The sequence below is a fragment of the Calidris pugnax genome, unplaced genomic scaffold, assembly GCF_001431845.1.
Source record: "Calidris pugnax isolate Ruff unplaced genomic scaffold, ASM143184v1 scaffold124, whole genome shotgun sequence".
Lineage (NCBI taxonomy): Eukaryota > Metazoa > Chordata > Aves > Charadriiformes > Scolopacidae > Calidris > Calidris pugnax.
In genome coordinates this window covers 2,159,578-2,172,743 of record NW_015090914.1, presented here as the reverse complement: position 1 = coordinate 2,172,743, position 13,166 = coordinate 2,159,578, and the positions used below count along the sequence as shown (strand labels likewise).

The 13,166-nt window shown below is 42.5% G+C and overlaps 1 protein-coding gene across 1 annotated transcript in view; it reads left to right on the top strand.

The window, feature by feature from the left end:
• Positions 1-18: 18 nt before the first annotated feature.
• DPY19L1 (dpy-19-like 1 (C. elegans)) overlaps positions 19-13,166 on the top strand; it is a 47,792-nt gene continuing 34,644 nt past the window's right edge. The window contains exons 1-5 of the mRNA XM_014949493.1: positions 19-339; positions 1,314-1,382; positions 6,958-6,982; positions 8,601-8,688; positions 9,327-9,464. Coding sequence (XP_014804979.1) covers positions 39-339; positions 1,314-1,382; positions 6,958-6,982; positions 8,601-8,688; positions 9,327-9,464 — 621 coding nt within the window. The 5' untranslated portion in view covers positions 19-38. The remainder of the gene's footprint in view (positions 340-1,313; positions 1,383-6,957; positions 6,983-8,600; positions 8,689-9,326; positions 9,465-13,166) is intronic.

Below are 13,166 nucleotides of genomic sequence, written 5' to 3'. Positions count from 1 at the left end.
CCCCCCACTCCCGCCGCTCCGGAGGGGACTATGCGGAGATGGTCGTCCCGAGCCGAGGCAGGAACAAAGAGTCGCCGCCGCTCAAACCCGGGCAACAGCAGCACCAGTCGCCTGGCGCCAGCCCCGGGAGCGGCCGAGGGCGCCCCTCACACTCCCCGGGCAGGCAGGTCCCCGGCGGGGCCCGCGCCATGCGGAAGGGAGGAGGAGGCGGCGGCCGGCGGGGAGCCCGGAGCGACCCTCAGAGACCCGGCAGGGAGGGGCCGGCGGCTGAGGGGGAGCGGGACGCGCTGGGCCGCGGGCCCCTCAGGCTCCTGCGCGTCGCCAGAGACCGGCTCGGAGGTGAGGCGGGGGCTGAGGGGGGGGGCCCCCCCCGCTGCTCCCCCAAATCCTGCCCCGCTTCCCCCCAAAGACCAGCCTGTGGAAGGGAAGCGGGATGGGCTCAGCCTCTCCTCCCGTTCCCTGCCGCCCGTAGACTTGCCCGGCAGGGCGGGAAAAGCTCCCTGGACACGAGGCGGCTTTTCCCCTCACGCTTGGGGAAGGGGAGCGGCGGGACGTCTGTCTGTCCGTCCGACCGTCCGTCCTTCCTCGGGTGCCGTGTCCCCCCAACTTCGAGCGGCGGGGTCCCCCCCTCAGGTGGCCGGTGGGGGGACGGGGGACCGTGTGTGGCGCTGCCCGGGGGCACGGCAGGCGGCTGGCTGCTCGCCCTCTCGTTCCCCCGGTCGCCCGCTCTTCCCGTGCTCGCCCTCCAGCCGGTCACGAAGGGGAGGAGGTTTAAAAAGCCTCCCCCCCCCAAAAAAAAAAAAGCTGCCAAGACTCCCGGGGGACAGGGGAAGGGAAAGGGCTTTTTACCGCTTTAGCATCCTTTGGGGGAAAAAATGGGGAAAGCGTGGTGTTTCTGTAACTAATTCGTGTTAAAACAGCCTCTCCAGCCGCGTTGAGTGTGTTTGGCCTGAGCAGCTCATTTCTTGGTCAGGCTTTGCTGAAAAGGGTCGCTTATCCTTTAAAAGGATGGCTCTGGGTTTGAACGGGTTTGTCAGTAACTCGCCTATGTATCTACTCCATGTATCGCTCCTTTTTACAAAATAACTTGCAAAGTTACTTTAGGAATTGAAAACTTCATAATTTGTCTATCTACCTGTGATGTTTAAAGCTTTTATGTGTAGTTGCTGACTTGCTGTGTGAATTTTCTTTCAGCGTTTTTGAAGCCCGGTTGAGATTTTTACAGAAAACTAACAGTGCAGAGTTGGAACAGATTTCTTTTTTACGGAGGCTGTTCTTAAATGATGCTTAAGGTATTTGTTTTCTTTCGACAGTATTTGTTGATGACAGAAAGGCCTTCATCATAAAAGCTGATAGCAAGATATGGCTCACTTTCCTTCTGGGTAAGTAGAAGGAATATGTCAGGGGAAAATACTGTTCTTTTTACCTTTCTCTGGAATTGTAAACTGTATCAAAATGTAACTTGGAAAAACAAAAAAGTATAGCTAATGTTGAAAAGGGGCAGTAAATAACTTCCTACCTGGTAACTTTTGTAAAGCTGTTATTGTAGTGGCTGACGGGGTATCACAACATTAGTAGGAAAATAATTGTCTGGGTATTTATGGATCTCTCCAGTCATTAATTTCCAGGGGAGCAGTGGGGGGAAGCAACTCTTAATAAGTGATATAATGAAAACAGCTTGTTTTGTAAGGATTACCTGTGCAAAAACATACAACTCTAGGAGGATGAAAATTCAGATGTTATTATCTTTGGGAATATTTTGGAATAAATACTAAAATGGCTGATGGCCAAAGTCTTGGAAAAAGCACCTTAAGTATTTAGCGAAATTAAATATGGAATATATTTCTGAAGTTAACAAATGTTAAATAGTAATCAGAGATTTGTCAGATGCACAATTAGATGTACTGTTAAAGGTATTATAGTAAAAGGCTGTCAGGGTATTCCAAAGATGCTGGTGCTATTAATCACTCCACCAGCAGTCCTTGTTGCTGAAGAGAGTTTCTTCGGTTGGATGAAATACATTGCAAAGTAGTAGCAGGGAAACAACCCTCAGCTTGCAAACTAATTGATGAATAAACTCTTCCTGAATTGCTTTGCTTACCCCTCTTTATTCAGTGTTTCCTAGACTTGTAGTTACTTAAAAGACACAGAAACGTTAAACTGATGGTCAAAATTGAAAAAATGCCTTCGTTTGATTGAAACCGGAGAGCAGATTAGGTCGAGAGCTTTATCGTTTCTGGACTTTGAAGTTGGCTGTGAGACCCAGATAACCAATTAAGTACTCCAGGGAGCTACTTGCATTTTTAGTAGGAATAAACCCTTAATAGCAAAGTATGTAATAGCACACAGTATTTGCAGTGGCAAAGAATGTACATATTCTAAATATGAAATAGTGTTTTTTGCTTACTTTTGGTGGTATCTGAATTTTTGTTCTTATTCAGCTTTAAGATTTTTAAAACTACAGCTAGTTTTTTTTATAGGCCATGGATTTTTTTTTCCCCCTCTTATCTCCAATTTATGTGCAACAGTAAAGTTGTCAGATTTTCAAGGACAGTCTTACACAACACTATGCCCCATTATGTTATGATTTTGGTTTTTTTTATATTACCTTTGAATTGAGGCCTTATTCTTGAAGAAATCTTTCCCAGATCACACACAATCTCACAATGAAACGTCTTGACTAATCTGCAGGAGCAGTCAATACTTGCACGTTCCTCATTGTTCCCAATTCTGCTGTATTCCCACCTTGTCACTTTGAGGATATTTCCAAAGTATTAATCAGTTTCTATATGCTTCACATACTTTTGTGTTACAGAATCTCACCATTCGTTGTTCCCTTGGTAGATGAGTTCTGTATATTATGGCTGTATTCTGCAGTATTTAATTTCTGGAATTAGAATGCTTTTTATAAGCCACTCATCCTGCTTTTCTTGGAACAGAACACGGGCAAAAATAGGAAAGCTGAAGAATAAAGTGTCAGATTTTACGTAATAGCCCTAGTCTGCAAAAATCTGATCCTGTGCTTTGCTTTTGGGGATTCTTAGGTTGGGTGAGAAAATGGCATCTGCAAGTTCAAGTCCCTAGCAGCTGTGTAAGTCTTTGTAGTGTAATTAGCCCTCGCTTGTCTTCACCTTCATTCCTTTCCTAGTAACATTAGTGGGATCAAAGGAAGGTAATTTAAGAGACATAATCTTCGTGTTTTCCATCAGAAACTAGTTTTAATGTAAGTCTGAGTGCACTCTTGTTGAAAAACCTCGGTTTGGACTCACAGTGTAAGTCTATGAATTAAGCGCATTGTCTCTTGAAATGCGAGTAATTACATGAATTGCTGCGTGATTATAAAAGGTCTTTCATAATAGAGCAATGCTGAGAAGTTTTATAAAACTGTATATGAAATTCTCCAAAATATCAATGAATGTATTTACACTTAATGCATCGACTTTCAATAAAACACTTAGTGAAGGGAAGAATCAGATTTAAATATATTGTTTTGTCTATGAAATAAGTAGGATGTTTGAATCTGAAATGTAATTTCCATATTAATAGATAAATTACTTGCAACAGTGAAATGCTGCATATTTGGCTTATTTGAAACCACATGAATTTGAGATCATAAGCAGTTTTGGTAGCTAATGTGCATTTATTTTGACTTCACTGTATATTCTTACCTAATGTGTAATCTGTCTTAAAATTGATACTTTTTTTATACTTGAGTTGTATATGTAAATGTGTTTTGGCATCCAATTGGGAATCTTATTAGGAATCTGAAAAATGTTGCTGGGAAATGAAACAATTGCCTTGTGCAAATCTGAGACACAATAAGTAGTAACTAAGAAAGGTATGGACTGCTCTCTTTCTTTCCATACAATTATTGCAAAATGTGTTTATTTACGGAATATGGTTTCCTGTGTTGCTGATACAGCTAATGTGACATGGAATTCCAGGGAAGCATGTCCAGATCTGCTTTTCTGAAAAAGTTCTCATGGAGAGCTGCAAATTCCTAACCTAAATGTCCTTGGTATATAAAAAAAGCCAACTCTGTAGCTCCGGAGACTTTCTTAAGGCATTAAATTCTATTTAATGTGAACTAGACTGAGCAATCTTCCAGTGATTTTTTTTTTTTTTCTAGAAAGTATATGCAAAAATGTAGAGTTTTCAACGAAAGCTTGCAGTATTCATTTGCTAACCGAAATCCAGGGTTCTGTATAAGAAAACTACTTCAGTGACTGAAGTGGAGCTGAAAAACTCCTAAGGAGGTTTCAGTGTGGTATTGTACAATCTGCAGTATTATGGGAAGTATGTAACTTGAGGTAAATGTTAAATTGTACAGGTAGGTAGTTTAGAAATTCCTTTTCACCTTAGATAATTTTTTTTTTTCCTGACTTACCCTGTTTCACCTGACACATCAGTGTATATAAAACTAATATTAAAATTGAGGTTCATAACTGTAGTTTGTTGCATTACGACCTGTGGTGACAATGATAACAAGTAGTGCCAGCAGAAGCATTGTGGTGACAGTGATAATCAGGAACAGCATGGTGAGCAGGACTCAGGAGGTGATGGTCCCTCTCTGTACTGGGCACTGGTGAGGCCCCACCTCAAGGGCTGTGCCCAGTTTTGGGCCTCTTCCCACAAAAAAGACCTTGAGGGGCTGGAGTGGGTCCAGAGAAGGGCAAGGGAGCTGGTGAGGGGTCTGGAGCACAAGTCTTGTGAGGAGAGGCTGAGGGAGCTGGGGGTGTTGAGCCTGGAGAAAAGGAGGCTGAGGGGAGACCTTCTGGCTCTCTCCAACTCCCTGAAAGGAGGGTGTAGCCAGGGGGGGTCGGTCTCTTCTCCCAAGGAACAGGCCATGGGACAAGAGGAAATGGCCTCAAGTTGCCCCAGGGGAGGTTCAGGTGGAGATTAGGAAAAATGTTTCCAGGGAAAGGGTTCTTGCACATTGGCCTGGGCTGCCCAGGGCAGTGGTTGAGGCCCCATCCCTGGAGGTGTTTAAAAGCCGGGTTGACCTAGTGCTTAGAGACATGGCTTGGTGATGGTTTTGATCAGAGTGAGGTTGATGGTTGGACTAGATGACCTTGGAGGTCCCTTCCAACCTGGACAAATCTATGATTCTGTAACAAGTACTGCCAGCAGCAGTAGTACCTCCAGGCCCTGTGTTGGTGGAACATGTGGTTTGGGGATACATACTGGGCCATGAAGTGTACGTTCAGCCCACTCCTCTTCCACATACATTTGGTAGTTTTGCGAAGGTGGTGGTTTTTTTCCCTCTTGTCCCATCTGTTTTCTAGAGACAGACCACCGCATGTGTGTAACGTGCGGCCTGAACACGTGGCAGGCTCACTGACTCTCTGAGGATGTTCTGCATCAGCCTGGAGGAGGTCCATGTGTTGTACCCACCTACCCTTGGCGGAGGGCGGTGCCGCGTGTGGGCGGTGTGTGCGGTTCAGCACCCTGGAGAGGGACACGGTGGTCAGCACCTCTGCTTCCAGTTGGGTGTGCGCAGGAAGGGCGGTTGTCCTCTCTCGAAGTGGAGAGGACCACCACCTCTCTAGCCCCTGTGAATGAGAGAGCTCAAGGTTAACCCTAGTAGAGAGCTGCTGTGTGCCTAGACACCTTCAGTCTAGCAGGAGCGCTGTGTTCTCTCTAAATGCCTATTCTTTAACCCCCAACTCTACCCAACTTTGCTTCCGTGGTGAGCTCTGGGCATGTTGTGAATACTGCCCAGTACTGGGCAGTCCTGTGAATACTGAGCAAAATTCTGCTCTCTGTGGATCTTGTCATGCTCAAGAAGTCAGAGGCCTAGACAGTTTACCCACAGCTTTATCATTGTTTGTCTTTTCCCTTTGTCCCTCAGATTATTTCCCTTTTTCTGTATCTACGTAACGACAGTGCACATGGTCTCTGAATGGACAAATGGGATGTTATTACCTGCAATTATAGTTTCAATTAGGCTTGTGTTGGTTATCATGGTCTGTTTGGATCTTTCAAGTTTACAGAATAATGTACTCTGTAAATTAAACTTTATTTTATGAGCTCACTAGGAAAGCAAACAAATGTGACAAAAAAGGGCTCAGTCCATTTGTACAGAGTAGTCTAACATGGGAATTCACTAATTCATCACTTAAGGCATGAGGTTTCTAACTCGTAAGTTCTCTAATTCATGAGCTCATAATTTGTTACTTGTAATTTGTACACCTATGAGCAAAACGGCTACCTAGTTGATGGTGGGAGTGCTCATCCTTCCTCCTCCATCATAGTGCAAGTGTCCCCTGTATCACACAGGGAAGCATGAAAGCCTAAGCTTCAAAAATGTTTTTGGATAAGCTGATGTATTTTATACCTTCCATCTTGGAAGTCTGGAAGTTTGATCTATATAATTTCCATGAGTTAGATTCTGTAGAAACTGCCAGACCATCCATATGTGAGCATCATGGCTGCAGGAGATAATGACTGCATTATGACCTTTAGCTCTTTCTCATGAGTTAGATTCTGTAGAAACTGCCAGACGATCCATATGTGAGCATCATGACTGCAGGAGACCACTGGGCCACTAGGTCTCACCCCTAGCATGTATCAGGTCTTAGCATGAGCTGTGTGTTAGCCAAAATCTGAGTAGGTATTTTAAAGATGTTAAAAACATTTATGCTTATTAAAAAAAATGCTTATAACTCACTTTTCTCATTGGTGGCTGAAATTGCATTGCATTCTGATGGATCAACCTGAGTGATGCAGGATACAGGTGGGAACATTGCCTATTGCTGAAGATCATCAGCCTCATCTCAGATTTTCAAAGAGCTGGCCATGAAAGTTAATTCAGATGGTCCTATTCTTCTGTTCCTCTAGAGGCTGACTACCTTCTGTGCATCTCTGAAGTAGTACTGTAATTAGTTTAATGAACGTGATTTCGTGTTCAGTTATTAAAATATTTGAGTAACTTGGCACCTTTTGTTTCCTTTACAGCTGCTTTTGCAGGAGTCCTACATTGGTAAGGTTAAATTTATTGCTTGAGAGTAATACGGTATTTTGAAATATAAGTCAAAATGATATTTTTATTATTTAGACAAGCTGTTGGGATAATTTGTATTTAGATCTTTCCTCTCAAAACCAAATTGTTGTCTCTAAGATGAATAATTCTTTTCTTGGGAAACTAACATGAAAGGTGTCTTAAACCTCTTCAGCGAGGAGTAAAGCCTGTCATCCAGCTGGAAAATTGTTGCTTAGCTGTACAGATTAAGGTATATCTCCTGTATTTAACAGACTTTTTTACTCAGTGTCTTTTGAAAGTCCAGGTAAATCCTTTCAACGTTCTCCTATGTTCTGCTTATTTAGATTCTGCTTTAATTTCTTAGTTTCACATCATGTTTTTCTATAACCTCTTCAGAGAAGTCTGGCCACTGTTTTGTGTACATAAGAATGGCCTTTCTGCTACTTATCCTTGTGTTTCAGGTTCCATCCAGTGTTTAATCTGTGATTCTCTTCATTTGTCAAATATTTTTTTTTTTTTTTCTGAGGTGGAGATTTGATAGTTTCAATAACATTAAATTTTTGATCCTTAAGTGTCTGCACTTAAGTTAAAATATATCAGAGTGTTATAACTGATTCCATAATAGAATTTAGTAAGTACTCTGTGTTCATTTTTTTTTCCATGTAAAATAATCTGAATAGAGGAGAATGTTGGTATAATGAATGAGTAAATCAAAATGAAGAACATGAAGTTCAATCAGGCCAAATGCAAGGTCCTGCACCAGGGTCATGGCAATCCCAGGCACAAATGCAAGCTGGGTGGATAATGGGTTGAGAGCAGCCCTGAGGAGAAGGACTTGGGAGTGCTTGTGGGTGAGAAGCTTGACATGATCTGGCCATGTGCACTGGCAGCCCAGAGAGCCAACCCCATCCTGGGCTGCATCAAGAGAAGAGTGGCCAGCAGGGCCAGGGAGGTGATTCTGCCCCTCTGCTCTGCTCTGGTGAGACCCCACAGAGCTCTGTGTCCAGCTCTGGAGTCCTCAGCACAGGAAGGACATGGAGCTGTTGGAACGGGTCCAGCAGAGGGCCATGAAGATGCTCAGAGGGCTGGAGCACCTCTGCTGTGAGGACAGGCTGAGAGAGCTGGGGTTGTTCAGCCTGGAGAAGAGAAGGCTCCAGGGAGACCTTATACTGGCCTTCCAGTACCTGAAGGGGCTACAGGAGAGCTGGGGAGGGACTCTTGGTCAGGGAGTGGAGCCATAGGACAAGAGGTTGTGGTTTTAAACTGGAAGAGGGGAGATTTAGATGAGATACCAGAAAGAAATTCTTTGCTGTGAGGGTGGTGAGACACTGGCCCAGGTTGCCCAGAGAAGCTGTGGCTGCCCCATCCCTGGAGGGGTTCAAGGCCAGGCTGGATGGGGCTTGGAGCAACCTGGTGTGGTGGGAGGTGTCCCTGCCCAGGGCAGGGGGTTGGAACTGGATGATCTTGAAGGTCCCTTCCAACCCAAACCATAGTATGAAAGTAACAGTTTGTAAGTAAACTTTGGGCCTTCATTGAATGTTTTGCCAGCTGTTCCTTGGTATATATGACTGAAGAGTTTTAGATCCTGTACTCAGTTTTAATTGCTATTTTTTAACAGGTGTCACATAACAACTCTTTTTGAAAATGATCGTCATTTTTCTCACCTGTCATCGCTAGAAAGAGAAATGGCTTTTCGCACGGAAATGGTTAGATTCTGTTTCAATAAAAATTTAATGGTTGGAAAACTTTTGTCTGTAATCTTGTTATTGTGGGCTTTCTAGAATTTCTTAATACCTCTGGCTAAGTTAAGATACGGATATCTTGCAAATAACATGCATTACACTTTTACATGCAGAGCATTTGTGTGTCTTGCAGCTGCTCGCTGTGATTGTATCTCTTCACAGTTTTTACTTAAAAAGTAAATTAAAAGTATGATTCCAGAGGACCTAGAATACAAAACTACAAGTACCTTGTAGCTTATTTTCAATTATAGTCTTGTTATGCAGACTTATTATTTTTTAATAATTTTTTACACATGCGAATATTTAATTTTGTACCTTTTGGCTCTTTTTGTGTTGAGAATTGTGAAGTGCTGTGCTGGTGCATAGTTACCAGCCCAAATGAGAGGCTTCCAGATGTGCAATTAAACAAGGTGGAAGGAATGTGTGTTGCTGATTTCAGTGGCACTAATAGAAGAGATTTGAAAAACTGGATAGTAGTCTTGAATCATTTTGTCCTATTTGTTTTATTACAAAATTTGATTTAAAAACTGAGCTTGTATGTGGCAGTTCATGAAGCAGAAGTGACTTCTTTAATTGTAAATAATGATTCTGCTCTCCTGCAGGGTCTTTATTATTCCTACTTCAAGATCATTATTGAGGCACCATCGTTTTGGAATGGAGTATGGGCAATTATGAATGACAAAATAACAGAATATCCTTTAGTGATTAACACCTTACAAAGGTTCAATCTTTACCCAGAGGTGAGCTATGTTTTAAAAATAATACCTTCTGATAAATCTTTGGTTTTTTTAGATTTGACTACAGATTTCTAAGAAATGGAAAAATCTCTACTCTGAAAAATGTGGTTGTAAAGGTACAGTGACTAATGCAGTGTTGCTTAAATACTGTATTTTATTTCCAGATTTAAAATGAGTAAGTTACTTCAAACATTGTGGTCAATTCTCAGACTTCAAACATGTCCAATCAAATGCGAATACTTTCTAGATCTTCGTATTTTGTGCCCTAAAGTTGCAATCCAATTTTATACTTCTTGTCTTTTTTTTGTTCTTTTCACTGAAAGCAAATAAGTTACTGACATTGTGTGCTTCAGGAAATATGACACATGAAGTATCAGTAATACGTGACAACAATGCCTGCAGTGGTACAAGTACTGAGAGGTTATTTTTGTTTGCGTTTTGTGTAGGGCAAGGAACTAACACCACACATGGCCCTAAAACCATGAATGGTAATCGTTTACTTGCACGTTGCAAAAGAAATACCTCTGTAGAAGACTGACTGCTATTCTTTTGTATTTCCTTGACGTTGGACTCGTTACCTGCTTAGGTTATGTTGCTACTCTGATTCTTTTTGTTACTAAGAAGCACATGTCTTTACAGAAATGTTTGGGTTTCTCTCTCATGTGTCTCAAACATTTGGTAAAGAGAAAGCTCCTTTGGTTAATGTACATTTCTGTGACTCCATGTGTCAGCAACAGCTTATTTTTTTTGAGAACCAAGGGCTAATAACATTTATAATTGTTAAGTACTAGCATTTATATTCATTAGCTCAGTTGGAGCAGAGCTGCTTTCAGGAGCTACGCGTGTAACAGTTCTCGGCGTGCATATATTTATACAACTTGCATGTTGTGGTTTCATTTGCTTCTTAATTCCTTGCTCTGGAATAACTAAATGCTAAAGATGAGTGCTTTGTTACCCTCTCCCTGGTTTGGGGTTTATTTTGATGTTTGCAAATCAGACTATAGCTGAAGTAAATAAATCCTTCTCAGCTAAAGAAAGTAACTTTCTAGTGTTCAAATAAAATTAAAAAAGCCACAAAGGTAACGGGTCAAATGAACTTGAAGAATCTTAGAGAATCATCAGCGTCACCCTGAAAGACGACTAAGTAAATTGGATGATGAAATCAAAGCAAGAGCAATCAGACATAGTGGCTAAGATTCTGTAAGAACATTAGGTAGATTACTGTCCAAAATAAACTGTTGATAGGTGCAACTTAACATTTGAAGTATGTTCTCCAAATTTATCTGATTTTCCTTTTGATTGTAATGGGGCTGCATGGTGGGAAGATGCTTGTGGATTTATTTTTTGGCAGTGAAATTTTTTCCTCTGATACTCGGTATTCAGTCATGTTTTCTGAAAGTGTTTAATTTTCTTTTGGTATTTACTTTTTCATCCCAATAGTAGCATTAAGGCTGAATTTTAATAAAATGTTTGCTTGTTTAGCAGATTTCAAAACTAACTGCATCAAATTTAACCTTGAAATCCAGTTACTAAGCAGGATGTTAAACCCATTAAGAAAAGTAGAATAATTCACTTGCATGTACAGCTGGTGCTAGCCATGAAAACTTCAAAAGAAGGAGAAAAAGAAAAGTGAGTCCATAGCAATCACTACAACCTTTGTGTATATTATATTTATAAGCAGTAAAAGTATCTGTCAAAAGCAACAAGTCAGTCCTTGTAGTTGTACAATAAAGTCTTGATTTCCCAGGTATTTGCTGCACAGTCAGGTTGTTCCAGTAGTTGTGGTATTTTCGTCTGTGATCCCTGATGCAAAATGGCAGAGAGAATGTGCTGACACGTTATCACTCCACAACAGAATTTCATTTTCCTCTTTGGCTGTTCATCATTACAGAGCAGTTGATATTTCTGTGTGTGGCAGCGGTGATGAAAATTTGAGTCGGAGTGATGAGTGTTGCAAAGACCCACGTAGTTGGCATTAAAGTGCTTACTCAAAGGCAACTAGTAAAAGGGATTGATTTTTTCCACTTGTTCTTTTACAGCAAAGGACTGGCTTGGCCCCTAGAGGTCTCCTGGGTCTGGGAGCCAGTCTTTTGTTTGCTGAGTTCTGCATTTACTGCCTCATCTGGGACAGTAGACATTCCAAAAATGCCATTGTGCTCTGACTGACCTAGCAATTTCGTACTACTGGCTTGCTTCCATTTTTATGCCCATGTGAACTGTTACATGTAAAGTAGCTTTTGGCAAAAAAATATCTCTGTGTTTTGCATGAAGCACTGAACCTGGTACCTTTTTAGAGAGTATTTACATGCGGTTACCTCTGCAGCACACACAAGCACTTGTGACATAAAAAGGTTAAGTTGGTAAATTAATATTTTAATTTTTTTTTTTTGTGCAGCATTGGTTCAGCAAGAATATTCTATGTGCTTAGGGTAATGTCACCAGAGGGTAATGTCACATTCAGGGCTGGAGTTGCAAATATGCTGGATGGATGTCTCTAAGCTGCCATATGCATTCTATTGGCAGTGTACAAACCACACTCAGGTGATAAGAGGAAAGATTTGGATTTGGTTCCCTAGTCCTGTTGTTACCTATCTGAAGGTGGGTTGAGTGTCATAGTCAGAAGTGCCAGGTGAACAGATCACAGAATGATCTGGGGTTTGAAGGGATCTCTGGAGATCATCTAGTCCAACCCCCTGCCAGAGCAGGGCCACCCAGAGCAGGTCCCACAGGAACGTGTCCAGGTGGGGTTTGGAATGTCTCCAGAGAAGGAGACTCCACGACCTCTCTGGGCAGCCTCTTCCAGGGCTCTGCCACCCTCACAAGAAAGAAGTTCGTCCTCGTGTTTAGGTGGAACTTCTTATGTTCCAGTTTGTGCCCATTTCCTCTTGTCCTGTCCCTGGGCACCGCTGAAAAAAGACTGGCCCCATCCTCCTGACACCCACCCTTGAAGTGTTTATAGGTGTTGATCAGATCCCCCCTCACCCTTCTCCAGATTAAAAAGACCCAAGTCCCTCAGCCTCTCCTCGTAGGAGAGATGCTCCAGGCCCCTCATCATGTTTGTAGCCTCTGCTGTCCCCTCTCCAGCAGTTCCCTGTCCTTCTGGAACTGGGGAGCCCAGAACTGGCCCTAGTGCTCCACATGGGGCCTCATGAGGGCAGAGCAGAGGGGGAGGATGACCTTGCTCCACCTACCCCGGCCACACTCTTCTTGATGCCCCCAAGGATGGTGTTGGCCGCCAGAGCACATTGCTGGCTCATGGTCATCCTGTTGTCCACCAGGATTCCCAGGTCTTTTTCCTCTGTGTTCTTCAGAGCAGATGTTTGGAAAACCTCCAGGAATTCAACACAATGTACTTCTGTTGTCCACCAGGACTTCCAAGTCTTTTTCTTCTGCGTTCCTCAGAACAGATGTTCAGAAAACCTCCAGGAATTCAACATAATGTACTTTGCAGGGAGTCTTGGTCTAGAAAGACATAGTTGTATTTTAAATATATAAGATTTACATTGTGACAGTGTAAAGGCCACAGGTGAAGTGAGTCATGATGATTGGGGCCTTCGTATTAAAAATTAATGAGTTGTAGAATCGCTTTGTGAGAGTGTAAAGGCCACAGGTGAAGTGAGACATGATGATTGGGGCCTTTGTATTAAAAATTAATGAGTTATAGAGTCGCAGAACAGTTGGGGTTGGAAGGGATGTCTGAAGATC